Source organism: Phymastichus coffea, unplaced genomic scaffold, assembly GCF_024137745.1.
Source record: "Phymastichus coffea isolate CEN01 unplaced genomic scaffold, Cenicafe_Pcof_1.1 PCOF00039, whole genome shotgun sequence".
Classification (NCBI taxonomy): Eukaryota; Metazoa; Arthropoda; class Insecta; order Hymenoptera; family Eulophidae; genus Phymastichus; species Phymastichus coffea.
Window position 1 is genome coordinate 850,976 of NW_026706850.1, and position 26,411 is coordinate 877,386.

General features: G+C 41.5%; 6 protein-coding genes across 8 annotated transcripts; 3 read left to right on the forward strand and 3 right to left on the reverse strand.

Moving 5' to 3' along the window:
• Positions 1 to 4: 4 nt before the first annotated feature.
• On the reverse strand, positions 5 to 2,465 carry LOC131663894 (alpha-L-fucosidase-like). The gene is made up of 6 exons (XM_058934646.1): positions 2,067 to 2,465; positions 1,755 to 2,000; positions 1,316 to 1,678; positions 830 to 1,048; positions 522 to 751; positions 5 to 445 (listed from the first exon to the last, which is right to left on the reverse strand). Exons 1-6 carry the CDS (start codon positions 2,329 to 2,331, stop codon positions 347 to 349), a joined length of 1,422 nt encoding a protein of 473 aa, XP_058790629.1. The 5' UTR covers positions 2,332 to 2,465; the 3' UTR covers positions 5 to 346.
• LOC131663892 (repetitive organellar protein-like) lies at positions 2,362 to 5,497 on the forward strand. Of its 2 annotated transcripts, none has more exons than XM_058934639.1 (12): positions 2,362 to 2,492; positions 2,595 to 2,999; positions 3,073 to 3,141; positions 3,199 to 3,402; positions 3,489 to 3,581; positions 3,649 to 3,816; positions 3,886 to 3,996; positions 4,094 to 4,240; positions 4,362 to 4,585; positions 4,676 to 4,867; positions 4,943 to 5,130; positions 5,199 to 5,497. In XM_058934639.1, the coding sequence occupies exons 3-12, from the start codon at positions 3,087 to 3,089 to the stop codon at positions 5,419 to 5,421; spliced, it is 1,605 nt and encodes a 534-aa protein (XP_058790622.1). In that variant the 5' UTR covers positions 2,362 to 2,492; positions 2,595 to 2,999; positions 3,073 to 3,086; the 3' UTR covers positions 5,422 to 5,497. The 2 variants fall into 2 exon arrangements, with proteins under 2 accessions (XP_058790622.1, XP_058790623.1); XM_058934640.1 differs by having other exon boundaries at positions 2,595 to 2,812.
• A 12-nt stretch (positions 5,498 to 5,509) lies between these two features.
• On the reverse strand, positions 5,510 to 8,140 carry LOC131663889 (zinc finger protein 260-like). Its single transcript, XM_058934632.1, has 3 exons — positions 8,002 to 8,140; positions 7,553 to 7,898; positions 5,510 to 7,480 (listed from the first exon to the last, which is right to left on the reverse strand). The coding sequence occupies exons 2-3, from the start codon at positions 7,862 to 7,864 to the stop codon at positions 5,600 to 5,602; spliced, it is 2,193 nt and encodes a 730-aa protein (XP_058790615.1). The 5' UTR covers positions 7,865 to 7,898; positions 8,002 to 8,140; the 3' UTR covers positions 5,510 to 5,599.
• An 83-nt stretch (positions 8,141 to 8,223) lies between these two features.
• LOC131663897 (tRNA:m(4)X modification enzyme TRM13 homolog) lies at positions 8,224 to 10,199 on the forward strand. 2 transcript variants are annotated; one of them, XM_058934655.1, is made up of 6 exons: positions 8,224 to 8,353; positions 8,616 to 8,794; positions 8,882 to 9,081; positions 9,171 to 9,356; positions 9,426 to 9,665; positions 9,737 to 10,199. In XM_058934655.1, the coding sequence occupies exons 2-6, from the start codon at positions 8,643 to 8,645 to the stop codon at positions 10,147 to 10,149; spliced, it is 1,191 nt and encodes a 396-aa protein (XP_058790638.1). In that variant the 5' UTR covers positions 8,224 to 8,353; positions 8,616 to 8,642; the 3' UTR covers positions 10,150 to 10,199. The 2 variants fall into 2 exon arrangements, with proteins under 2 accessions (XP_058790638.1, XP_058790637.1); XM_058934654.1 differs by having other exon boundaries at positions 8,289 to 8,489.
• Positions 10,200 to 10,419: 220 nt separating this feature from the next.
• LOC131663901 (uncharacterized) lies at positions 10,420 to 11,490 on the forward strand. Its single transcript, XM_058934660.1, has 3 exons — positions 10,420 to 10,554; positions 10,853 to 11,069; positions 11,152 to 11,490. Exons 2-3 carry the CDS (start codon positions 10,874 to 10,876, stop codon positions 11,355 to 11,357), a joined length of 402 nt encoding a protein of 133 aa, XP_058790643.1. The 5' UTR covers positions 10,420 to 10,554; positions 10,853 to 10,873; the 3' UTR covers positions 11,358 to 11,490.
• Positions 11,491 to 12,324: 834 nt separating this feature from the next.
• Positions 12,325 to 24,195, reverse strand: LOC131663900 (uncharacterized). The gene is made up of 5 exons (XM_058934659.1): positions 24,040 to 24,195; positions 16,359 to 16,510; positions 15,984 to 16,148; positions 15,748 to 15,903; positions 12,325 to 15,654 (listed from the first exon to the last, which is right to left on the reverse strand). Exons 2-5 carry the CDS (start codon positions 16,501 to 16,503, stop codon positions 15,608 to 15,610), a joined length of 513 nt encoding a protein of 170 aa, XP_058790642.1. The 5' UTR covers positions 16,504 to 16,510; positions 24,040 to 24,195; the 3' UTR covers positions 12,325 to 15,607.
• Between the last annotated feature and the right edge of the window lie 2,216 nt (positions 24,196 to 26,411).

A 26,411-nucleotide genomic window follows, 5' to 3' on the forward strand; every position in this document is an offset into this window, starting at 1 on the left:
CCAAATAGGTTTAATATTGTTATTCAGTAACAATCTCCAAGTATTCAGTTTCTATAAAATACTATCTACTCCGGTTTTTCGTTTCGAATGAATATAGCTTTGTTATCTGTGCTATCATTTGAATAAGAATCTTCCAGCCCGAGAAAAATGATATTTCTAGTAATTCGCGACTTGATATATTTTATCAAAAGTTTAGAACATAGTTTGTAAACTTATCAATAACGGCTATCCTGTCCGATTTTGTTTTCCACAAAAGTGACTTATACAGATATATGAATTGAATCAATATATCTTTTTTAATATGATAGACAAAGAAATAGAACATAGAAAAAGTCCTTTTTATTATTCACTCATTCAAGTTAGTTAAACGCAATACCCAAGCTGGTTCTTCCGTTGGAACTATAACTGGTAAGAAGATGTAAAGAGCATCTGGTTTTTGAAGCCACTAAAAAATATTTCAACATTATCAAATTCAATATTATTATAATTTTTAAAATAAAATCGGAACGTCAAATACTTACTTTCAGTTTGTTCTCTTGGCTATTTAAAAGCGATATTTTTGTTTTATTAGTAGTTTTAATAAGAAGACTCAGTCTTACGGTGTTATTATTTGGCCAAGAAAGTAGAGTAGCAAACAGATCATTATTGATTTTGCTACTAGTGTACCATACATGGCTATTTATAGTGTCATTTTGCAATATCCATGGTTTAGTTTTATAAATTGCTTCGCCGTTAGTTTTTAGCCAACGTCCTGTCATAGAATATAATGCCCTTAAAAATATCTGCATAAGCTAGATTAAATGAATAACGAGGTGATTTCTTTAATTACCCATGCCGCGTAATCTTTCCTCGAAAATCGGTGATATGATACCATCTTTTGTTGGACCAACGTTCATCAAGAGATTACCACCAGTGCTTACGGTAATGACAAGCTCTTTAACGAGCTCTTTGAGAGTATAGTAATCTTCTAATGGAGCATTCCTTCTAAAACCCCATGAACGTTTGTCAATAGTCATGGCATTTTCCCATTTATGCTTTTGTAGAATCCCTATAAAAACGCGTTAATTGGTTAATTATTTAATTAAACTAAATTGTTTTTTATGGTAACTTAATCAAAAGTGAGTAACACAAGAATATGTCTGATTTAATCATCTTTTCGTTTTACTAACATATAGTGAATATATTAATATATTTTTACTAATTTCCTTAAGGATTAATATGACCTGATTGTGGCTCTTATCATACAATATAATAAGAATCACTCAAGTACCCAGAATAAATTGATGTTATTAATTCAACAAACAAACAAAAATACCAGGATTATAACGATCTTGACAATTATAAAAATCTCCATGTTGACAAGATGTATTTTGCCCCCATCTGTCATTGACCACAATAGTTTCTTTAACAGGACTTTCACTGTAGAGCCAAGCTAAAAATTCTTTAGACTTCCAATATTTTTCTGTGGTTTCCCAATCACCATCTGACCACAACACTTCTGGCTGGTAAGTTTCAATCAATTCTTTCATTTCGGTCAAAACTTTCTTTGTTACAAAAAGATTAGTGGAAAAATTATTTTTTTTATCATGTAGATACAAAGGATTATACCACTCAAATAATGAATGATAAAGTCCAAATCTTAATTTTGTATTTTTCCTTATTGCTGTTGCTAATTCTCCTAAGAAAGTAATAAAAAGAAATGTGAAAATTTATACCCTAAAAAATTTGTGATAATTATTACATTAACTCATTACCTAATAAATCTCTGTGTGGACCAACATCCTTTGCATTCCAACTAAATGAATATTTGGATGGCCATAGTGTATATCCTTCATGATGCTTGCTTGTGAGAACAATATACTGTGCCCCTGATGCTTCAAACATTTCACTCCACTGAGTAGCATTGTAAAATTCTGCAGTGAAATCTCTAGCAAAATCTTGGTATGTAAAACTTGGCTTGTAATTTTGTTTCATAAAATCTATATATTTTTGAACTCCATCTTTAAATAATTAAAAAAATATATTAGACATGTAGAAAAGATACACAAGAATGTTTTTCAACATACTTTCCCAGTTTGTCCAAAACCATTCTGAACCAAAGCTTGGTACACTAAACACACCCCAGTGGATAAAAATACCGAATTTGGCATCATCAAACCAAGGTGGAATTGGTCTACTATCTAAGCTTTCCCATGTAGGCACATACCTTTTGTTGAACTCATAAATTTGTAAGCCATCAATGTTTGAATCAGAACCTTTATAATAGGAGTTTTCACAAAAAGAATATATCACAGAAAACCAAAGAATTAATAAAACTTTGTATGTTATCATTTTGTAATGTAGTAATCCACACTGCGAACATTTGAGCTTTCTCCTATCGTATTTTTTTATAAACAGCCGAGTCTTATCTAATCAATTTAATTGTTAAAAACAATCTTATGAAATAATATACTCGTATAGAGTAATTCCATTATTCCACCTCGAGGTAAAGGGTAAGTGTCCGTATTACCGGCAGCTATCAAGTTATAATATTTGACATTAGTCAATGTACCAATTATCGGCAATTTAAACTGTATAGACGTATAGTTTTACAGAGGCAGTAACAGGCAGTAATCAATGAACCGTCAATGAAATAGTATATCAAATTGTTCAATGCATATACTGCAGCATAATTTAGGAAAATTATACAATTGGGAATGAAAAAAAATCTATTATCGAACATCTGTTGTCTTCTAATGCAGAACGTTCCTGAGCGCTGTGCTATAGGGTGTTTCGTTTTTCGGCATTCTATTCTATATAGTACTATTACACAGTACGTGTGAATTATAACACCATTATACGTGAAATCTGTAATTTATAGCATGATATTGTGATTTTTGTTAATAATTGAATTTTCAAGTTCAATGTTCGTTTCAAAATGTGATAAGAAAATAAACGTTTATTATAAGTGTATTGAGTTGTGTATAAATATATAGTTCGTAAAATATAACCTATAAAATGTAAACAAATAATTACTTATTAAAGTTCTAGTTGATCATTAATTTTTTTATAATATCCGTCATTTGAAAAAAGTTATTTTTAGCAATATGCCGAATTTAAGGAAACGTAAAATTGATTATGCGAAAAATAGGAAAACTTATGGTAATATGTTTTATTTTTTACTACAATTGTAAAATACTGATAATTTTTTATTTTTAGGTTCTTCAAAGGTAAAATCAGGGAAAATTCAAAAATATAGTTCATGTTCAGAATTTGAATCAGATAATGAAACTTCTACAAATAAAATTAATCAGAAAAAACAAATAATAGAATCGAAGAGTTTGATGAAAAAACATCTGATAACAAGAACAAGCAGCACAGACAAGTCCGTGATTGGGCAAAATAATTTAAAAGCTGGAGAAGGTTTTCATTTATTTATACATGTATCACAACAAAATTATAGTAGAACTTGAAATATTAAACCAATTGTACTTCTTATACATATATAGGTACTGAACAGTTGAAAGGAAATGGTGACAAAAGTTCAAATTCTGTTGATTCAAATGAATCACCATTGATGATAGACGATAATTTAGATGATGGTAGTTAAAGTTCAAAAATGTATTTACAAGATTTGAATTAAATATTTTAACTGACATTATATTTTAGACTTGACAGGGCTACAAAAATACATGAATGAAAGTTTAAATAATGATAACTCAAGCCTTTCAAATTCAAAATCTAACATTCCTGATATCAAATCAAATTCCGAAGATATATCACCAGAGAAAAATAATGTGAAGCCAAAAATTAATAAAAAAAAATTTAAAGTTGTTTGTACGTACTAAAAACAATTGAATAAGTTTCTTTGTTTTGCAATTTATAATCTTATCTTTTGAATTATAGGTGTAAAATCAAAATATAGAAATGCAGTAAAACTCATGAAAATTGAAATTCATGAATCAGATTCTGATGTAGAAGAAACACAAGATGTAAAAAAAGCTAATCTTAATAAGGGTATTCTTATGAAATATTTCATATACATGCTAAATATTATTTAAGTGAATATAAATTTCATAAAGTTTTATGAACACTTTAAAATTTGCAATTTTAGATATAACTAAAGGAGATATTAACAAAGAATTAAAGACTGTCTCTTCCAATTCTGAATCTGATTGTCAAGAGAAACGAAGTACAAAGATAAGCGATTTTAAGAAGAGTTTAACACAAGAAACTATAAAAACAGACAATCATGATAAAAGTATTTTTTTGAAATATTTTATATTTTACTGAATATTATTCAGATAACTTATGTTTTTATAAAATATTGTTTTTACTTTTAACTTTTAAATTTATTAAAAAATCTTTCTTTTCAAATTTAGAAAAACTCAAAATTACAAATCCTATAGTTAAAAACAAAAAAAACAAAAGTGTCTACAAGGAAAAGCACCTCAGAACGTGCAGAAAAATTACTTCGTCGCTTTCTGAATCGAATCACGAAGCGGAAAATGTAAGTTCTGATGATATGGCTGAGGAAGAAGATTTAAATGAAATGAGCCAGAATTGTAGTTATTCGAAGTATAAACCAACTGAAGAAGAAAGATTGGTAATGCAAAATATTTTTAGTTTGTTTTTCTAATTATTTGGCAAAAAATTGTAATTATGTTAAACTTAAATGATTGTCATGATGTTTCAGAAATTAGCTAATATGTTAGTTGTAGCAAGATATCCCATACTTTCTCAACATAAAATCGAGAGTACCGCTGGTACTCGCACCATGTCCGACAATGAAAGAGAAGAGTTTGAAGAGTATATACCATTGAAACATGGTAAATTCAGTCACGAAGAAGATAAAAAAATTAAAAGAAACTGGAAAATATTTTGTCAGGTATTTAGATAACTAAGAATAGTAATAACTGATTTATTTACTTATAAACTAAAAATATTCTTTATTACGCTATAGGATAATGATTGGGATTCAAAAAATCCAAGGCCTTTCCTCTTTATGAAGCATAAAAGCAAAATCTTTTACTTGAATCAATACAACAGAAGAAAATTTATACAATGCTTAGCTCATGGTCTTCCTGATAGATGTCTATACAGTGTTTTTCAGAGATTTAAAATCTTGTTTGAACCACATAAAACGTGCAGGTATGAATTCAATCAATCTATTCAAAACTGTAGTATTTATTTTTTTCTAAATAAAAAATAATTTGTAGGTACGAATCAGATGAAGATAGAACAATTATGGAATACGTCGAAGATTACGAGAAAAAGAAGGCAGAAAACAAAAAAAATGATATAAATGAACAAGACCGTAAGTTTGCCGAGTTAGCGATAATGCTGAGGAGAACACGAGCATCAGTGTGGCGAAGGTACCGTGTTCTACGGAAAAAGGCTATTCTAGAAAGGAAAGGCGATTTTTGCCACAGCAGCAAGTAACCGAGAGACGAATTGTCATTATTCTTAAATATTAGCTTCTAAAATTTGTTACAATAAAAAAGTATAACTATTTTAATAGAACCTTAGATGTTTTATTAAACTATGTTACAATGTCGAAAAAAACTAACGATAAAAAAAGTGTCCGTATGAAAAAATATAGAGATAGTTAGGCAGCAGGTCAGTACATCTGGCCTATCACAGTGAGCGAGCGCACAGCCGACTGCACGCTGTTTACGTGAATGTGATGATGGCTAGCAGCAGTCACAGGTGAATGATGATGTTCGTCAATAACCATTTCATTGAATTGAGCACGGCAGCGCTTTTGATGCGCGAATAGACTGCCGCTGTGACTGTAAGCAGCACCGCAGGTCTTGCAAACGTATGGCTTCTCACCCGAGTGGGTGTACGTATGTTCCTTCAGAGTACTCAGTCGTTTGAAGGCTTTGCCACAAGTTTTGCACAAGTAATTGGCTTCGCCAGTGTGCCTTGTAAGGTGTCGTCTGAATGCAGAGCTTACAGCAAAAGCTGCGCTGCAAACATGGCAAACGAATGGTTTGTCCCCGGTGTGAATGCGAATGTGATTCGTTAGACTTGTCGTGGTGGTGAAGCCACTATTGCAGATTTTACAGACGTGAGGCTTAATGCCCGTATGAGTGCGCATGTGGTAGGTGAGAGATGAATTGCTGGGATAGACTTTGCTGCATATGTGGCAAAGGTATTCTCGTGGTACCTTCTCCTTCGGTTTGGCATGGGTTTTCTGATGAAGAGCAAGACGAGCTCGACTTGCATACACCTTTTTGCAGACCTCACAAACTGCAGGCTCAGGTTTGGGCTTGTGCATGACCACATGCCGACGAAGGCCTTTCTTCGAAGCTACCACCTTGTCGCAGTACTGACACTTGTACTCGCCCGTAGCTGCACCGTCTTCGTCACTGTCTTCCTTTTTCACATCCTTATCGGCACTGGGAAATGAATCGTCATCCGATTCATACAACTTATTGCTGTCATTGAGATTGTCGAGTAGACCGTGACCGTGACGCTCAGCATGCTTTTTCAACGTATCCGGACGGAAGAACCATTTTTTACAAACGGTGCATGAGTATTTTCTCTCGCCGTGGATTAAAGTGTGACGTTTGAGATTCTTCAGAGTTGAACATTGCTGACCACACTCGTCGCACTTGAAAATCTCTGGAGCATTCTCGAAACCGTTCTCTTCGCGTTGATCGTCATCCGAATCCGAGTCGCTCTTTATTGTTGTCGTCTCTGTTAGAAAAACTTCGGTTTTATGCTCGCTGGATTTCACATGAACCTTCATGTGTTTCACGAGGCTCGAGGATTTATTAAAACTTGCGTTGCATTCCTTGCAGGCGTGCGGTTTCGTAGAGTGAGTGTTCCTATGCTTTTCCAAGGCATCCAACTTGACAAACTCCTTTAAGCAGACCTCGCATTTATGTTGATTCTCATGGCTTTCTAAATGTTTTTTTAATCCTTTTTCAGTTGTATAAAACTTCAAACACTTCTCACATCTAAACTTCATGTCATCTATAGCTTGATTATTGCTAGTCAGTGGCTCTACATAATTATTTTCTACCTGGGCCACGTCAGATAACGTTTGTTTCTCCAGATCATTGTTTTGTTCAATGCTTTGATTATCTTTTGTAATGTAGTTGAAGTATGTAACTTCATCTTTCACTTCATTATCAGTAGTACTCATACTGGTTTCAATGGTGCAAACATCATCGATTAAATTTGTAGTAACAGGAATCATTTCTTGAGTACATGTCACTGATTGGGTATCACAAGGTACAATTACATTTTTGTCAACCTCCTTGGTTTGCTCTTCGAAGCTCAAATGAAATAATTTTTCATCTTCAACAGATATGTTAACGGAAGGCATAGCTGATTCAATTGTTGTTACAACTGAATTGGCTTGGGGTTCGGTTGTATAAGTTTCAGTTGACATTGTATCATGGTACTGCTGACTACTGATTACTTCTTGCTTGGAAAAATAATCACTTTGTAATACTTCATCCTTTTTTACATCTTCCGTAATAGGATCCTGAAAAGCAAACTTTTTTTAGTGAAACAATACAATTTTACTACTTTAGGATAAGATATATTCAAAACTTACGGCAGTACTATACTTAGAAGGTTTATTATAATATAGTCTCAATCTAGCATCAGAGAGCTGGCACAATTGTCTGAACTCGTGAGCAAAATTAGCCTTGTATATACAAACATCGCAAATCATTGAAGGCAAACCATCTTGCTCGTGGCACTCAATATCTCCACAAATCTGAATTTTTTGTGGTAGATCTACAAGGTTATTAGTATCCTGATTGTTACAGAATATTGGTGACAAATTGGTATTCTCTGACAAACATATCCTGCAAACCCTATCCATGTTCATAGGCATGGCAAAGTAGCTGTTGTTTATAGCCATGGTAGCTACTTTCTCCTCTCATAGGAACCATAAACTGTAAAAGAAAAAAAAGTCACTCTAGTCCTGTTCTAATTATCTAGCATCCACAGTAAACAACGCTCTGGCATTTTTTTCGAATCTACACGCCAGACACTCACACGTTGTCTAGGAGGTGACGGCGCATCCTCGGGGAGCAAAGAAAAGCCGCTTGGTGGTTCTCAACTGCAGTACGTGCGAGGAAACCTCGGGATAACGACGCGGTGCAGGTGCTTCCACTTGCCGCCGCCGCCACAGTGCTTCTTCTTTTTTCTCTCTCTCCCCCTTTGTTCGAGATGGATTCGCGCCTCGCCACGGTTCACGTAAACGTTTGAGAACCACACGAGCGCGAGTGCCGCGCGTTGAGAACTTCCTTTTGTTTTAATTTGCGTTTACAAATAGTCTGCTAGTTATTGCTGATCGTACTTGATCCTTTGCAGCTGTGACTCTTTACGCTCCAATTATTTTTAATAAGTAATTGTTAACAGTCGTCAATTTTTGATTATAATTCGTTTATATCACTTTAGTTGCAACAATTTAAATTTTCTTGTGTTTGACGAATAGTCCTTGGACGACCTAACCTATATCTGAACATTTTGGAAAACGTCTTGTTAGTGTAGAATTTCACTTAAAAAAGTTTTGATAAATCATAAATATTATTTTTATAATATTAATAAATCATAACCGTTAACAAAAATCAAACTCTCATAATAAAAGTGTAATATTTCTTTTGCAGTAATTTTTTTATTCAGTTTTCACAACAATGACTGATCCAAAGCACTGTCAGTTTTTCTTGAACCGAAAAAATCGCTTTTGCCGAATGACAGTGAAAAAGGACACGAGATTTTGTGGAGAACATTTATCTTCACTTGAATTTAATCAAAGAAGGATACCATGTCCACTTGATTCATCTCAGTAAGTAGTAAAAGAAAAGTACAGAACGATTTTTTACTTGATTTTATAATTTTTTAAAGAACTGATAGATCTTTCTTCTCTTATCAGTACTTGTTTTCAATCTAAACTACAAAAACACTTAAAAGTTTGCAATGCTAAGAATAAGCAAGATATGCAGCCACTATATGTTGTCAAAGGTATAAATTTAGGTGAGCCAGAGGAATTTCCCGATGATATACCTTTCTTTCTTTCTTCAGTTAATAAAAGTATCATTTATAGTGTACTTAATAAAATAAAAAATGCATATGGTAAGATAAACATACTTTGTTCCTACTTTGCTTTAAAAATTTTAACTTTAATTGAGATTGTATCATCATTGATGTAATTTATTTTTTAGTCAAGTTACCAGAGATACCAGAGAAAATACTGAACCATGAGGTATTAGAACAAGAATTGAAAAATCCAATTAATGGTCGAGAAGCCAAAAGGCATTTGAAACAAACAGCATCTCTGTTAGGACATTTAAAACAAGCTAACCTAATTCACGAAAATACGTGTTTTATTGAATTTGGAGCTGGTCGTGGTATGTATTATATTTTTCTATCTAAATTTAAATTAATTTATACAATTACTATAAAAGAAGACATTATAGGTAAATTGTCATACTGGCTAGCACAAGCAATGAAAAATCAAACTAATTCTTCAATTTTGTTGGTTGACCGCTCTAATCACAGACATAAATTGGATAATAAATTGAAAGACCAGAATTCTAAGATTAAAGTTGTCAGAGTTAGAGCAGACATTGCCGATTTGAAATTAAGTGATATTCCTGAGGTTAAGGAAAAGCAATGTTGGGTGGGAGTAGCCAAGCACGTCTGTGGTGCAGCTACAGGTAAATCTTTATTTTTTCATTTAAATTTTTTAAATTTATTTGGGTTTCAAAATTTATTTGTGATTTCATAGACTTGGCTCTGAGATGCATAACAAATGCAATCCCTGACACAGTAGGCACAAAAACTGGCATAGTTATTGCATTTTGCTGCCATCATCAATGTATATATTCAGATTATGTTGGTCATAATTACCTGGAAAATGAAGGTTTTACAAAGGATGATTTTCCAATTCTTTGTAAAATTGCTAGTTGGGCAACATGTAGCAATAAATTGTATACAGACAATGAAGACTCTGAAAGGGAAGCCACAGGACGTAAAGCAAAAACTTTACTCAATTGGGGTCGGCTAGAGTACTTGAAAGACTTAGGGTTCACTGGCAGTCTCTTACATTACACAAGTATTAATAGTACATTAGAAAACATGTGCTTAGTAGCAACTTATGAAAAAAGGCAATGTACTAAAAGTAACAAATTAGCAAATTAAAAAAAAAAATAATTTATAATTAATTTATTGAAAATTGTTAATTTTTGTACAAAACGGAAATGCATGTATAATGTATAATTTTTATATCAAAACTAAAAAAAAAGTGTCAGAATATACTCTACATATAGTGCATGCACCTGTCGAAAGCGCGGGCTCTCGTTAATCCACCTTGAGTGTTTTTTATGCTTCATGCCGCATCCACGCGTCCATCCCCACCATACGCACACACACCTTCTGTATAATGTGGATAAGTCAGCACAGCGGCGGCACGCCCAACTTGATTGTCGTATGTGCCAGCACCACAATCGGATCAGACAATCATTCCATTTTACCAGTTAATTGCCATCGTGGGCGCGACCCTAATGTAGCGGAGAACGACCTGGTGAACGTCGTGTCGATACCAAGGTAAGTGCCAATGAAATTTTCTTAGCTACTGTGTGCTCGCAGTTAGAAGATCGTTAGCGGACTGTTGTAGGCTTTGTCGTTGCTTTTATAATTCAATTAGTAAAATTGAATAACGTTAAGACTTGCAGTTTATTGACGCAGCTTTGCTTCTCGGCAATTATACGAATTTTGATTTGTTTAAATTGAGTGAATTGAAATATCGATTTAAATTATGTCTGGATGTTTCAAACAATGGATAATCTGCGTAGTTTTATTGATGATTAGATGTAAATAATTTTCATTTTTATTTATTTTTCAGAAGTAAGAGTAAGTTTATGAAATGTCTATTCTAGACGATCGCGAGGCTTATAAAAATAATTCTTACTTCAGTGAAGAGAACAGGATTAAAGGAGACTTCAGCCCATTCTACGTAGCAATTAGCATTTGTTCTGTGATTGGATTTTTTTTGATAATTTTGAATGTAACTTTTTGTTACTGTTCGCAATACCGTGCTTACTGGCGCGACAGAAATACAGGTAAGTTTAAGTGATCACAAACATTTACAATTTTGTGAAAATACATGCCAATGAGTTATCAAATAATACTTGATGTTTATAGGTAATCGTTGGATTCAATCTCTCTGGACAGTTACACCTCATAACAATCCACCACTAGATTTAACTGAACTTGAAGAAGGTATCAAAGTATACAAAGCTGTGACCCACGAAGAGGTTCAGTATCATCCTGAAATAATTGAACGACCAGAAACTCATTACCAGCCACAACAGTATATGGAACTTCAGAAACGAGAGAGTGATATCTAATTATTTTTTGAGACTTTGTGAAATCTTGACTGCAGCACAAATAATTTATTAAAAATGTCTTTTCACGTATTTTGGCCAGCATGTGCTATTTTAACACTTTTTGTTGTGGGAGTAATAATGTATATACTCAAAAGTGGTTCACGTCTTTGTAAATTGAGACATCAGGCACTGCCTGATGAGCAAGATTGGGAAGGTAGGTCATACACTCGTGAATTGTCAGTCTCAGTAGAATGAAATGATTAATACAAACCAAGTGCCTAAAATTAGCACACACAAATATGCCTGTTTGTAGATTTTGTAAGCAATGAGAATCTCAATTTTAATATAATCTTATCTCTCTAGAAACTAAAAATTGAATTATTATGTAGTTGACTTTTGACAAAAAGTTTGCTTATGTGCATTAATCAACGATTCCGTCCATGAATAGATGTTAATGTAAAGTAGTAAAAAGTATTTTTTATGCTTACAAGTTGCAGCAAAGAGAATGTTTAATTAAGTTTACTGCTTACTTTCCATTAAAAACTCAAAGCAATTTATGATATAATTTTAAGTTGTTTGAACAAGAAAATATGGAATTGGTCACCAACATAAGAAATTTTGTAAGTATGTTTTCATCAAACTGCCTGGTAAAGTTATTGAATCTGAAAAATGTGTAGCATAAAATACATTTCTATAAAACCGTCCAAGAATACATTTTTCTAGTATGACTTTTATACAAGATTTTTTAAACATATTTGTATTAAATTTTGTAATCTTTTATATACTATATCTAGCATATTTGCTAGATAAAAAAATATTTATTCTTTATGTATCACTTTTATAGCCGTTAAAAATAAAATAAAACTTTATGAAATAAAAATATTACGTACGTAATTTATTAAACTAAGGATTCGACGCCCGAGAAATAAGACAACTAATTATTTCTCACATGACTGACAATTTTTGTTGATGCATTTATCATTAGAAAGTTAGTAGACCTTTGCAAAAGCTCGAATTCTCGAGCTTTTCAGTTTATTCAACATTTTTTAAATGACATACATTATTTTCAAGTTTTGTTGAATAGTAGTAAGTAAAATTGTTCGACAACTGATGGATGGGAATCTGTTGTTCAAGTATGGTTCGCGCACAGGACTTAGAAGATGTATAACTTCGCTTTTACTTCCTGCAAGTATTCTATTCGTTAAATCTACTTCATATATAAATTTTTAAGTAAATACTTTGATTTGTTATGTTATCACTTATATCAAAGGATAGTTAATCGTATCAATAGCTATTAATGAAAATAAATTAATAGCAATTTCATCAATTTTTAATTTTTAAAACGAAAGGTACTTGAATGATTTATTCGTGCGTTATTTTAATTATCAAATATTCAAACAATGAGCAATCAATCCTGCAGTTGATGCAAATACTACATATCTATTATACCATATAATTTATCATTCTATTATTCTGTATGTACATACACATGAATTTTTAAACATTGAAAATAACATGTATTATTATTATTAAATATTGAATATTTAATGGTGTCTTACATGAACCAAACGAACAGGACGTCTGGTAAATGAGGCAAAGATTAATTCTTACATAATTTTAAGTTTTATTGACAACATTGGATTTTCATTACATGTGTAATGGGTTACACTTTCATTTTATAGATGCGCAGTTATATAATATAATGTAATGAATTCACTTAATAAATTAAATAAATGAATTTAAAAGAGCATTGAGGTGTATAAAATGCATTTTTGTAATCAACAGTTTTTATAGCTTGAAAATATAGAATTCATACGCAATAATTACCATGAAACCATTCGTAAAAAAAAGCCTCTTGCATTTCGAGCAGGATAATGTTGGTTTATATATATCCGTCCAATGCTTGTGTAACAAAAACCACCTGCAATTAATCATTCCAAAAGTATATGTAGTGTAACAATGCTATTTTTTTCGGAAATTTATCACTTGGATCACAGACCTATCCTTGTCGAATTATCAATTTAAATGCTACACAAAACACCGATGTTCTTTCCATGTTTATTTTGATTATCGTTGTAACAGTGCAACGACGAGAATCATTGTCTTTTTTATCTCTCTCGCATCTCTATCAGTTACAACTAAGAATCGAATTCGAACATTAATTTTATTTGTTGAAATCTGTAATGTTATCAGAAAAACACGTATGTTCAATAAAATAATGTTTTCTTTTTCATTTCTTCGTTCGTTGAATTCCTAGTCGAAAAAACATCGTAAGCTATGTTACAATGCGTTAGAAAGAGACATCGAAAAAACTTTTTCACAACGATTCATTCTTAACGAATGTCGCACTGACTCTTACATCGATATTTATATATATTTATATGAGAAAAAAACTCTCGCGAAACGCGCAACATTTTGATGCTCGCGCGATTTTGATCTACAATTCGTAAATAGACGTCTAAAGATATCGATTAAAAGGGGGACGTTTGCTCATTTTTCTCCATGCAGAACATAGGTAAATACTATTCTTATGTAGGCTATTTGATAAACTTTTACTTTGAATGATATGGCGTTTGTTTTCTTTAATTGTCATCTACAATTCCATCTACCAGCTAAAAACTTGGAGGACTAATAAAAGTTTTTTGCATTCACTATCAGCTTGCTTATTATTTTTTGTTTTGTTGTTTTTTTATATATTTCTTTTGATTTAAGGATTACACTCGCTGCTCCATTTGTACGTTCGACGCAGAAGTTTTTGAAAAACCTTCATTTTTCTCATTTTTTTTTTATTCAATCGTACACAATAATAAAAGATTTGAAAATTTTCGTACAACAAATCGTATACATTTGACAATCGATTATATAATCACTCGGACGTACAAATTAAATGCCAGCCGCTACATTTTCATTCGTTTTTTTTCCTCTCTACTTAATTATCACTTCATTCATTACTTTTTATTTATGCACAAATAACACGTATCCCTTTAAATTGAGAAAACCGCGCGAGAAAACACCTTTGACATATCTGCTCTGCGAAGAAGACACATATTTTGATGAGTTTCTCGTTGAATGACTTATATTTTCATTTGAAAACCTTTTTTGTTTCTCTCTTACATTTTTGCTTTGATTTTTGTGCTCAACCGGTACGCGACGCGAATGCAAAATGAACAAATCGCTCGTACAGTCTTTTATTGTTTATATATATTTATATATTTTGTTTATTTACTCGGTTATTTTTTTATTTCGTGAAATACATCGGTAAAAAGATATTTGCATCGCGTCATCGGCGTACACCGTTTTGTCATATTGTATAATAAAAACACGATTTCAAGAGGGAGGGTTGGATATATTTTTCAAGTTGTCTGCGACCCGTGCACGATCGCACTTGGAACGAAATGAGATGAAATAAAACGCGGACAGACGAGCAAAGAGAAAAGAAGGAAACGAATAAGTGCAGTGCAAAATACCGTAAGTACGCGCTGTATATACGTTGTGCAGTGTTTTGTTAAACTATTATTTGTCTTGAGCTTTGGTTCTCAACTGAAGATGAATCTGCGTGGCGAAACACGTCGTCGGTATATTTCATTTATAGTTTTCATAGATTTGTTTTTTCGAGTCGAATTCAGCACAAAGTTGTTACTAGTCAGACGAACAAAAGTCGCAAAAAAGATTTACAAGTTTCTTTTTTATTATAAGAGCGATATAACATCTACGGAAGAATAAGTCTAAAGCCTACGAGGAGGGTGGGGCATGAAAATACAAAAAATAAAGCTGTCCGCACAAGGATGGCGGCAGCTTCATTCGTCGTTTACAATGCGGAAAAAGATCTGATGGAAGATACATGATTTGACGTCGCGGTTCAACATTTCGCTGTACAACTTTGATTTCATTATTTTAAACACGACCGCGCGCGCCGCTTAATCTCTTACACATACTAATTGTTTTTCTTTTTCAAAGTGCGGTCAAAAATGTTGGTATCTTTTTTTTTTAATTACAGTAGACACACTGAGGAGGAAAAAGTCGACCTACACTTATCAACTGCCTACACGCTAGAGTTTTATACGAGGACGAGGATAAACGATCTTTTAACCTTTTTGTTTGTTGTTTGTCTGAAGAAATAATTATTTATTATCGACCACAGAGAATGGATTTACACGTTTCGCGATTGTTGAAGCGCCGAAATTCGATGGATGCTGACAGTCGCGACTCTCGTCTTCGTCGTCTTTTTGATGGATCTATGCCCGGGCGCTTTCGGAAAATCGTTGGTTGTTTTACTGCTGCTGTTGCTGCTGCTTGTTTCCTTTTTTGTTTGATCGATCTGTCAAACAACGAGATTATGTTGAAGAATGCGACGTTGAAAATAAATAAATGAAAATAAACGAATGCTTCGATTACAAACATTATTACACACCTTTATTGTTTTTCTTGCCGCCATTTTCAGTCTTACACTTCTTGGTCATGCGACGCGTCTTGTCGCACGATGGATCACTGGTCGACTTGACATTGTCCACTCGCGTAATAACCTGATTGATACAGCTGCTCCATTGTCCCTTCTCGTACCGACAGGCTGTCGAGGCGAATTTCAATCAAGATCTTGTTTTTCTAAAAACTGTCGATCAGCGCGCACTCGGCGAGTGACAAGCTTACCTTTGTCCTTCTTGCACTTCTTAGAGATAGCCTTGGTCTGCTCGCAAGTCTTGTCGCCCTTTTTCAAAGTCAGCGTGCGAGTTCTCATGTTAGTCTTGTGGTCGCATTCCGACCACTGGCCCTTGTTGTATCGGCACGCTTGCGAGTTTCCATTGCCATTGTTTCCTGAAAACAGTGGACACTACGTCTGAGCTACTGTCCGTCGTTGTGCGGTTCTGCCTCGAGGAGCGCACAGGAAAGCCGGCGTCGTAAGCAATCACGGATGTACGGCGAGTCGCGGCGAGGCCGCGCGACCTAGTCCGTGTAAACGGGGCGGGGGATAGTCGGCGCAAAGCGGGACATCACAGCGCCAAGTTGCGAGCGGCACTCGGTTACCTTTGGTGCCGCGGACTTGCCGCACGAGGGTGTCCTTGTCGTCGTCGTCGTCCTCCCACATATCGGACTCGGCGTCGCTCGTCGCGCCGACCAGCATCGGCAGCGCCACTCCCGCCAGCAGCAGAATCCACCAGAGCTTCATCATCGGGCCTCTGCAACAATGGGACACTTGACATTCGGGGAACTGCGGCGATGCGAGGCGCGCGCATGTCGGTGATTAAGCGGGTCGCGATTACGAGACACGGTATATTTCTGTCGCGAGCGTATCTCCTTGACGCGGAAACCGGCGGGAAAGAAGCGTCGCCAGTGCACACGTGCGAGAATAGAACTGTCGTTGCGCTTTCACCCTTGCACTCGAGATTAGATTGCGCGCACACACAGACTCGCGCGCGCGTTCTCTCTCTCTCTCTCTCTCACTCGTCGTTGGGATTGATGCCCGCGCGCGGCAATTTCTCTTCGTTAACAGCCATCCGACGACGAGAGCCTCTCTCTCTCTCTCTCTCTCTCTCTCTCGCGCGCGCGCGAGCCTTCTTTTTTGCCACCCTCGCGTCGTCGCCGCGCGGTGCATCGGACACGGGTCGACGACCGCGAGGACAAGCTCCTTGCGCCGAGGCTGTAGCTCGTCTCGCTCGGATAGCCGCCAGTGTCAATATTATGCGCGTGCCGTTGCGATCCGCGGCGTAGCCGCGTCGTTTGCACAATTGCCAATATCTTATCGGCAAGGTTGAGCGCCGCATCTGCATCGCGCTTGCCGCACTCCGCGGCGATTCCTCTCGAAAGCCCGACCATAATCGGTCGACGCTTCGCTCTTTCGCATCCCATCCGAGTGCCGGTGAAGAGCGCGCGCACCCTAGCCAATTCTCACTCGAACCGGCAGCTCGTTCAGCGCTGGCGAAATTTTTCAAGGGTTGTTTATACGCGGATCTAACGAGCTCGAGCGAGCCAAAGAGAGAGAGAAAGTCAGTGGAAGTGCCATGCGCAACGTCCCACTCTGAAAGCTCCGGCTACACACTTGTACGGGCAGCGAATGCTTTGTTCGAAAATAAACGCGCGCATAGCACGAGCGAGAGAGCGGAGAGAGAGAGAGAGAGAGACACACACACACACACACACACAGAAGAGAAGAGAAGCGCATCGTTGCCACTCTAGGCTCTCGTTTAAACTTGATGGAGCAGACCTTGGATCGAGCGCGCTCGGGGCAAACTGATTTTAATTAATAGGGAAGCAGGCCATCTTTTTTTTCTTTTCTTTTATCCTCCGCTCCATTGTATACGGCGGCCGAGCGTGAGGGATCGCAGCTCGACTCGCCTGCGCTAGGCTGCTTCCCTGCAGCGAGCTTTCGTTGGCACGCGAGTCGAGCCCGAGCGACTGGACGCGCTCGTCGATGCGCGGCGAGCCGAAATAAAGAGAGACAATGACTATTAGTGGGCCCGCAGCTCCGGTTATCTCCGGAAAATATCGAGGCTCTCTCGCGCGGCGTAATTGCTCCTATTTTTGCGTTGTGTCACGGTCGTATCGTTCAGTAGGCGTAATCGGCGCGCGATCGCGACTGCGTGTCGCGGCACGCGAAACTCTCGTATACGGGGACGCCACGCGGCTCCGAAGAGTCCAACTCCGCGAGATCGTTATCGGGCTGATCCGAGGAAGGAATAATAATCGTTCTTGAGGAGCCCGAGGAGTCCTTGCATGTGGCCCACGGCATATCCGAGTTTCGTGCCGCTTCGCTGATCGGCGGGCGCTACTCGTAAAACATATTATTATGACTTACCGCACCGCGGAATGAGAGAGAGAGAGAGAGAGAGAGAGCGAGCGAGAAGGATCGATCGCTCGCGGCTGACTGAATTTTATAATTATTTTATGCGATCGCGTAGCATTAATTCTTTTGCGGCCCTTCCGCAATAGAAGCCGAGCTTTTAATTTTGTGCTCGGATTTTTTTTACTCCTTCCCTAGCCTTCAGTTTTTATGTTTTTCTTTCCGAATTTCGACTGAAAAAAGCGCGTTGGGAATCGCTGTATTTCGCGTCAAAATATCACCAACGGCATCACATATAAATCAGAGCTCGCGCAGCGAAACCATACTGTATCTGTCGACGAAACTAGCGCGTGAATTGCAAAAAAGATTCATCGAGCCTTGCCTACGGTGCGCGCAGTGAGATGCATATTCAACCACACCCCGTACGTCGGAAAAAAAAAAGACGAAGCTCGCGCGCCAGACCGCATCTTGTCCACGCATGCAGCGTCTGTGAGCATACAGAGACAGAGTGAGCGAGTGTATATCATAACGTTCGATCCGTCCAGAGCACATACACAGACATGGTACGGATATCGGTTGGCGAATTGCAAATTCGAGCGCGCCCATACATGCCCCCACTCGGGCCTGTACGAGCAACGAGATGGACGCTAGCCGCAAGCGAGCCTGAATATTCATAGGGGCGGCTCGCGGCGTCACACGCGTGGATACGTCGAAAGCATCGGAAGCCGTTGTCGCTCGCCCACCTCCTCTTTCTCCGCCAGGGCGAGCGGCTTATCCGAATCACGCGGTCGCGCGGACGCTCGCCGAGAGCTGGCGCGCCGAGGCGACAAGTGTATTCGAGGCTACTGCCCAAGTCGCGTGCGAGCGCAAAGTAGCTTTCTTTTCTCTTTCGAAGCTTCGCGCCTCTCTTTTTCTCCATCGCTTTTTTTTTTTCTTTTTACTTTGCACCGAGCTAAGCTTAACGATGGACTGTATTCGCGTGCGCTGTGAAAATTGATACCGCGACAAAGAACTTTTCCTTCTTTTGTCTTTTTGCTTGTTTCATAAATAAGATTCGTTAAAACGAATGTCACGCTTTCACTAACCAACAATATTACGCGGGAATAAAACAGCATTGGAAATCCCTTTTTTCCTCTTAATTGTATAATAGTTCCGTGATAACGAAGTTTTCCCGCCTAAATTTTCTCTGGAATATCAAAACGTTATCGTTGGCATAATTTACGATGAAGTGCTGTAGAACTGGAGTAACAGGCGAAAAGTCGATTTCCATAATAATGACTTTGGAAATCGATCGCGCGCGTTAAAATTAAAATAAAAAAAAAAGTCGTGTCTTTCAACGGAAAAGAAAATATATTTTGAAATTCCCACCGCTTGCTCGATCCGCATCAATCGTCGGAACGTGAAAAAATAAAACAAAGTTCTTCCGGTGCGTCGGAAACAAAATAAAAAAAAAAATAAAGAGCGGATTTGTCACGCGCGCAAATTTTTATTTAGCCTAGAGAGAGAGAGAGAGAGAGAGAGAAAGCTCTTCGGGCATAATGAACATCGGCGAGCGCGAGCGCCAATTGAATAACCTAATGGTACTGGGGCGTGAATTTTTCTCTTTTTTTTTTTTCGTCCAATTTTCCCCGGTTGGCCGTAAGCCAACGACGCGAAAGCGAGCCAGATTTTCTCTTTTTTTCTGCCTCCTCTCGGGCGGTAATAAGCCGACGGCTTTATTGACACGGAGTTCGTCGTCGTCGTCGTCGAGCTTCTCCCCGAGTTTTTATAGTTATTGCGCGAATTGATTTTTTTTCTTTTTTTTTTTCACTCGTCTCCCCCGGCCCCGAGGAGTTTCGCGCGGGACAAAGTTGCCGCCGGCCAACTTTGGCGCGAGCTTGAAATTTTCATACGACACGCGAGGCTCCGCGGGAATCCCTTTTCGATTAAGACAATGGCCGCGCGCGAGTCTTATTAAAAAAGTTGAACTCCGGTGGGGATCGACATTTCGCCGGCGTGGCGCGCACCCGTGCCGAGCCTCGCTCGTCTTATTCGAATATTCCGCGCGCACCCAGCTATAGTTCGAAGAGCGCGTTTATTCGCGCTCGGCGAGCCGCGATTAGTGGCCACTGCTGTCCAAATGAGAAGCTCTCACTCGCCGCATGAAATTGAAATTCGAAGGCTCGCCGGCGCTTTGTGAATAGCGACGATCGTTTCAAGGAGACTCGCGCGCGACGCAATCTGCAGTGGGAAGAGCAGCGCGAGATCCGATGCCGTGAATGCGAACGGTAACGGAAATTCAGCGGCGACGTAATCCTCTCTCTCTCTCTCTTCTCTCTTTCGCAAGCAACGAGAAGGAGGCAAGATGGGATTCGCGGAAAGCGCGCAATTAGCGTATCGCTCTGCGTAGATGAGAACTGATAGCATCAACAGCACATAGTCGTCATTGACTAATGCATGTCGCGTCTGGCGACGATGACAACGATCTCTCTCTCTCTCTCGCTCTCCTTCCCCGCGCTGCGCGCAGCAAGAGAGAGAGAGCGGAGTCAATGAGCGTCGACTTCCGGCAAATATTCGGCTTGATTGCCGGAAGGCAGTCTTAAAAAAGCTATCTGTCTGCGTTATGAGCGCAAATACACATGGGCGCTCGCCTTCGTCTCTTTCTCTCCCTCGTTCCTTAGCTTCGCTTCGTGCACCGAATACGCGAGTCCTTTTTTCGCGCGCGCTCGGCGCTGTTTTTCTACCGGGAGATGGGGCCCGTCGAGTTCCGCGCGACTGGGACCTTCGGGCGATCTCGGCGGGCCTTCAGGATGCTTTACGATCCCGGACATTATCTTCGGCGATTCTATCCTTGGAAACGCTCTTTTTTTATTCTTCTCTCTCTCTCTCTCTCTTGGTTCATCACTCGCGAGAATTAAAACGAGTTCTTCTCTTTATCTTCTCGCTGGCAATTGAATTCGCATTTAATTGCACGGCAAATGAAGGATTCGTCGCGCGACACCTCAACTCCAGACACTGCTACGGAATATTTCATGAACCTCACCTCGGAAGGTATCAAATCGACTTTTGCTTCTGTACGGCACGTTCCAATTGTTGCTGCTTGCAGTTTCTTCCCGAGCCGCGGTGGATTGAATTTAGTTGTTTTCTTTTTTCCCTTTTCGCGCTGGAGTTTCGATTATAAAGCTCTTTCCTGAAAATGATTTCGTTGCGTCGGAGGGGACACCTCGTCGCTCGGCTATAGAGCGTAATTTATGCGAAACTAAATTCGCGCGCGTCTCCCCGACGGCGATCAAACGCAAATAACAAATGCGCTTCTCGACGTTGATATAATAAAACTAACGAGGGAGAAAAAGCCAAGCGAGTCTAGAGAAAGAGAGAGAGAGAGAGAGAGAGAGAGAGAGAGAGAGAGAAAAGAGAAGCACCAGAGAAAGCGAGAGAGTCTATTTTAATATCCCAGGGACGGACTCCTTGCAGCGCATTATCTCTTCTTTTTTATCCGCGCGACATTCAGGTCGAGTATACATATATCGACAATCTCGCTCCACCCCCTCCCCGTTCGACTACCACTGCAGCCGTCGTTTCATTATCCCTGCAGGATCCGACTCTTTTTCGTGATTGCGAAGTGAGATAATGGCCAACGACGATGCTGATTTTTTTTCATATTTCACGGGGACGACTGCTCTGATTGCGCGAGGGGTTTTCTTTCTCCCCGTGTTCCGCCCGGAGGCGGGGGGGCGGCTGTGACGTTCGACGGTCGGAGGGCTTTTCTAGTGTAGGGAATAGTAATCGGGCGTGTTTGATATGGTTTCCAATGGAAAACGTTATCCTCGTCTATAACGCGGACGAAAAGAAAAAGAGAAAACTTGGATTGCTCGCAAAGAGAAAAGTGCAGCTGACGTTCCGATGCGCGGCGGATTGTATCGACAGACCGCCTACGGGTAAACAGCGACGCTCGTTGTTTCTCGCGAGAAAAGAGGGCCCCATTCATCGACGGCAGTGCGATCGTTCCGTCGCGAAGAACGAAAAAAAAAGACACACATATATAGATAATCGATCCACGCGCGGCGCGAAAACTTCCGCCCGCAGGGACGACGAAGGTAGCGGGCAGCGTAGGGCGCGCCTTCGCGGACGTCTCGTACGATACGAGACGCGAGGAGGGTCGCGGGCGATTTACCGTATGCCTTTTCCCGCGGCGGGCAAGATCGATCGGCCCTCGAGGGGCGCCGTTTGCCTACGCTCGCGATCGTCGACACGCGGCCGCGAGCTTTCTTTTACGCCGCGACCGCGGATATCGGCGAAGCTCTCGGTCGTCGGCCGCCGCGCGGACTCGCCGCCCGTACAATTTGCTGCTGGCTATCGGTGCGCTTCGCGACCGACGGCGCAATATTCGGCGTCGTAACGGCGCGTTCGTCAATTAAAATAGTACAAGCGAGTAATAATAAAACTGCGCGCGTCGATGATCACGTGAATTAAATGTACGATAAGATAGCGAGTGCAAAGTTATTTGTTTTCCCATCGTATATAGAGTAGTTATAGCATTCTGGAGCGAAAGAGAGAGAGAGAGAGAGGGAAAATCTAAACAGATATGTCGTACAAACATCATTTAGCTGTTGGATAGATTAGGGATGGCGCAAGGCAGCCGAGAGAGACTTGAAAGGTCAACGAAAACTTGTAAGATAAAAAAAAATGGGAAGATATTAAGCTCGGCGTTGCCATTGAAAAGTGGAATCGCGCGTAGGAGGAAAGCTGCGTTCAGGAATCGACACCTGCCTTGTTTCCCCTGGACCGACGACTGTCTTCGAGGGCACGCTTAGCTGACGCGAGCCTCGCATCGATTAAGAGCCGCCTTTCGACGCGTCATGCGTTAAGAAAAGCACAATGCCGCGTGTCCGACCGAATCCTCTCTGCCCCCGTGGCAAATTTCAATTAACATTTTTCCCAATCGCGGAGTGCAATCGAGGCATCCAATTAAAATAAAAGAGAGAGAGAGAGAGAGAAAAAAAGACTCGGCACAAAGTGGATGGCAATCCGATAAAGCCGCTTGGTTGGGCACGGAGCGTGAATTAACAAAACAATAAGGCGCAAGTAAACAATGGCGACAACTCGTCGGACGCTCGTCGGGCAACGAGGGAAGAGGTAGAGAAGCGAGAAAAAGCTCGCGATCTCGGAGGCACTCCCACGTTCATGCCGATGCTCGAGCTAAAGCATTGCACTCTCGCGCGAAAGGGGTGGCGACCGAGGATAGGCGCGCATAGGTGTTTATCGCGCAGCGCTGCGGATATTTCGGCTGGCGCTGGTGCCGTCGATCGCTCTAGTCGCGACGATCTCCGGCGGTGGGGAACGTCGCGCCCGAGGAAGACTGGGCGACTGGCCCCTCGTCGACGGCCCCGTCGCCGGACTCCGCGGACCGCGACGCGCTGACACCAGCCGAGGAGCGGCGCGCTTCGCCTCGGATCAAGCTCCGCCTGCGGCATCACTCTCGCGGCTGATTGCCTCTCCCGCGATCGCCCCGAAATGCCAGTAGCGTTTACATTCCGTCCGAGAAGCTCCATATATTAATTGTCGCGCGCGTCAACGTCGCGATGTCGCACGAGGACGACCGTCTGTTTCCGCGGCGGCCGGGTTGAAGGAAGCGAGCTGTGCCAACCCTTCGAGATCGAACGACGTTTCGCAAACGCGACGAATCAGTGCCCTTCTCGCTCTCTCTCTCTCTCTCTCTCTCTCTCTCTCTCACTCACTCACTCACTCACTCACTCTCTCTCTCATCCATCCCCCGCCATTTCGCTACTCGTGCACCCGAGGAGAGTACGGGTATAGAGACGGCACTTGTCACCGGGAGAGAAACAATGCGCGAGAGAAGAGCCAAAGAGAGCACATCGATCGCCGAGATGGCGACTTCCGCGACAAGCTGCCTTGCGTACGTGCACACGGCAGCTGAGCGATACGTACCTGAAAAAGCGAGGAGAGACAGGATCGCAGACGCTTCGAAAGAAAACACCGAGGAGGCGACGAGAGGACTGCGGCGGTGACGAGCGATGGGCGAGCAGACTGCGACTGCTGCTGGCGTACTTGTCGGCGGCGTAGCGCTCGATCCAGGGGCAGTAGACGCCGACGCTCTCTCCCTCTTTCTCTCTCTCTCTCTCTCTCTCTCTCTCTCCCTCTCTCACTCTCTCTCTCTCTCTCTCGCTCACTGCGTGCGGCTGTGTGTGCCAAGAGAGCGCCGAGTGGCGGGGACAGACGCCGACTGCGCGCGCAAGCTACTACGTACTGACGACGGGATGCTGCGATGCCACATCTCTCTCCCTTCGTCTCTCTCATTCGGATGTGATGCATTTCAGATTATTTTTTTTTCTTCCGTTCCGGTCGCGATTAAGAGAGGTTAGAATCGCTCGGACGAGGATGCGCGATATGCTCGCGTCGCTCGCGCGGCTGACAGCGACACGGCTCGATCGGTGAGCAGCGGGGCTGCTCGCGTGCGTAAGCTCGCCGCCGCGCCACACGGCCAACTGTGCGTGCGCGGATGCGGCCTTTTAGGTGTGCGAACCAATTCAAACTACGATGCCTACGCTGCGTCTCGCGTCCGTGTACGATACGCTCGCACGCATCGTTGCATCCTCTTTGCCGCGAATTGCAACGCACTCGGCGAACGCGGCCCGTTTCGCTTGCGCCACTACCATCCGCAAGCGAATGCTGCGCTCGGACGCCAAACTTGACGCGCGATACCCGAGATACAAGCTGCGGCGCAGCGACGAAGAGACGAGGCACGCATCGTCGCGGATAAACAAAAAGTAAAAGAGGAGGACGAGACGAGGAGGATGTGTGCCATCTCGGAGAAGCGGCGCGGCCAATTGAGGCTGCAATTGCGCAATTTTTCGCCTGGGAAAAGCGGTCAGCCGCGGCGGCGAGTTTTCTCAGAGGCCAATCGCGCGTCCCGACAACGATGTTTGCCGCGCGGCATTCCGCCGACGTTTCGCGGACTCCCGACCGCCGATCGCTCGCTCTCGGTGTCCGCGGCCGACGACGGATGGTTGCGGCGCGCGCCTGCGTCGCGAAACTCGGGCTTTCCCGGATATATCCCGTACGCGCGGTCTTCCGAAAGCCCGTTCGATCGCGCGCGTCGCGAGCTGTCGAAGAATGATAATGCTCGTCGACGCTCGCAGTCGCAATTTGCCAAGATTCGAGACTAGCGTCCACGACCGCTCGAATCGTTTCGTGTTCGATGACGAATCTGCGTCGCGCACTTGGGAAAGAGAGAGAAAGAGAGCACGCAGAGCAAAACTACTATAAACTCATAGGCGATCTAAAAGGCTCGAAAGCGCGCTGCGCAGCTGCAAGTGCGCTGGCGATATACACACATCCGCCGGTTGTTTACCTCTCTCTCTCTCTCTCTCTCTCTTCTCGGAAAGCGCGCACGGGGACGGAACACGCATTCCGCGATGCGCTTTTTTGCCCTCCTCGATCCTCGCTCGCGCCCGAGCGCCTGTTTAGCCGTATAAGCGTAGCGCGGTCGCGCCGCGCCTTTTCCCCCGGGCAATTTGGTGCTTTTTTGTCGAGTTTCTCGGGACGCGCGTATCGTCATCGCCGGATGCGCGACTTCTCGCTCGGCCACGCTCCGCCACGAAATTTCTCGCTGCGGCACACCGACGCGCCGCGCGGCTATCTGGAGCCGACAAGAGGCGCGCGCGTGCGGTCGCGCTCCGATAGCGCGCAATCTCGCCGCCTTGGAAAGACGCCGAGCGACGCGACGGCTCGTTAACGCTCGGGCGCTAACGAGAAGAGCGGTGCCGTTGGGAACCGGTATCCCGCGCACGCAACTCGCGGTGCATCGCGATCCATCGGTGATCGCGCGCCCGAGAGCCGCCGCCGCCGCCGCTGCTGCTGCTGTATGCCCCGCACGCGAAAGCACGATGGCGCGCGCGCGCTCAGAGCGATTTCGACGAACGCCCGAACGAACAAAGCGACGATACGGCCAATACAGAGCGCGCGCTGTGGCGTCGAAAAAGTCGAGAGAGAGAAAAAAAGGAAACAAAAGTCAGCCTCGGTTATTACCAGGTTATTACTCTCGTGGCAGGCAGCGACCCCGTTTTGCAAACGAGCGATAGACTCCTCGTTATTATAGATGTATGTATGCCCGTATAACGCCTCCGAGTTCGTTTTGTATCGTTTCGCAACGCCGCGGGCATGTTCTTTTTTTTATTTCTTATTTTCTTTCTCTTTTAGCGTCTGGCCTGCAGTGGTCTGTGGTCGTGAGACAATTGGCGCGATGCTCGAGTTTAATTGGCGTTACGTGGAGTGTAACGTGACGAATGATCTCTTTCTTT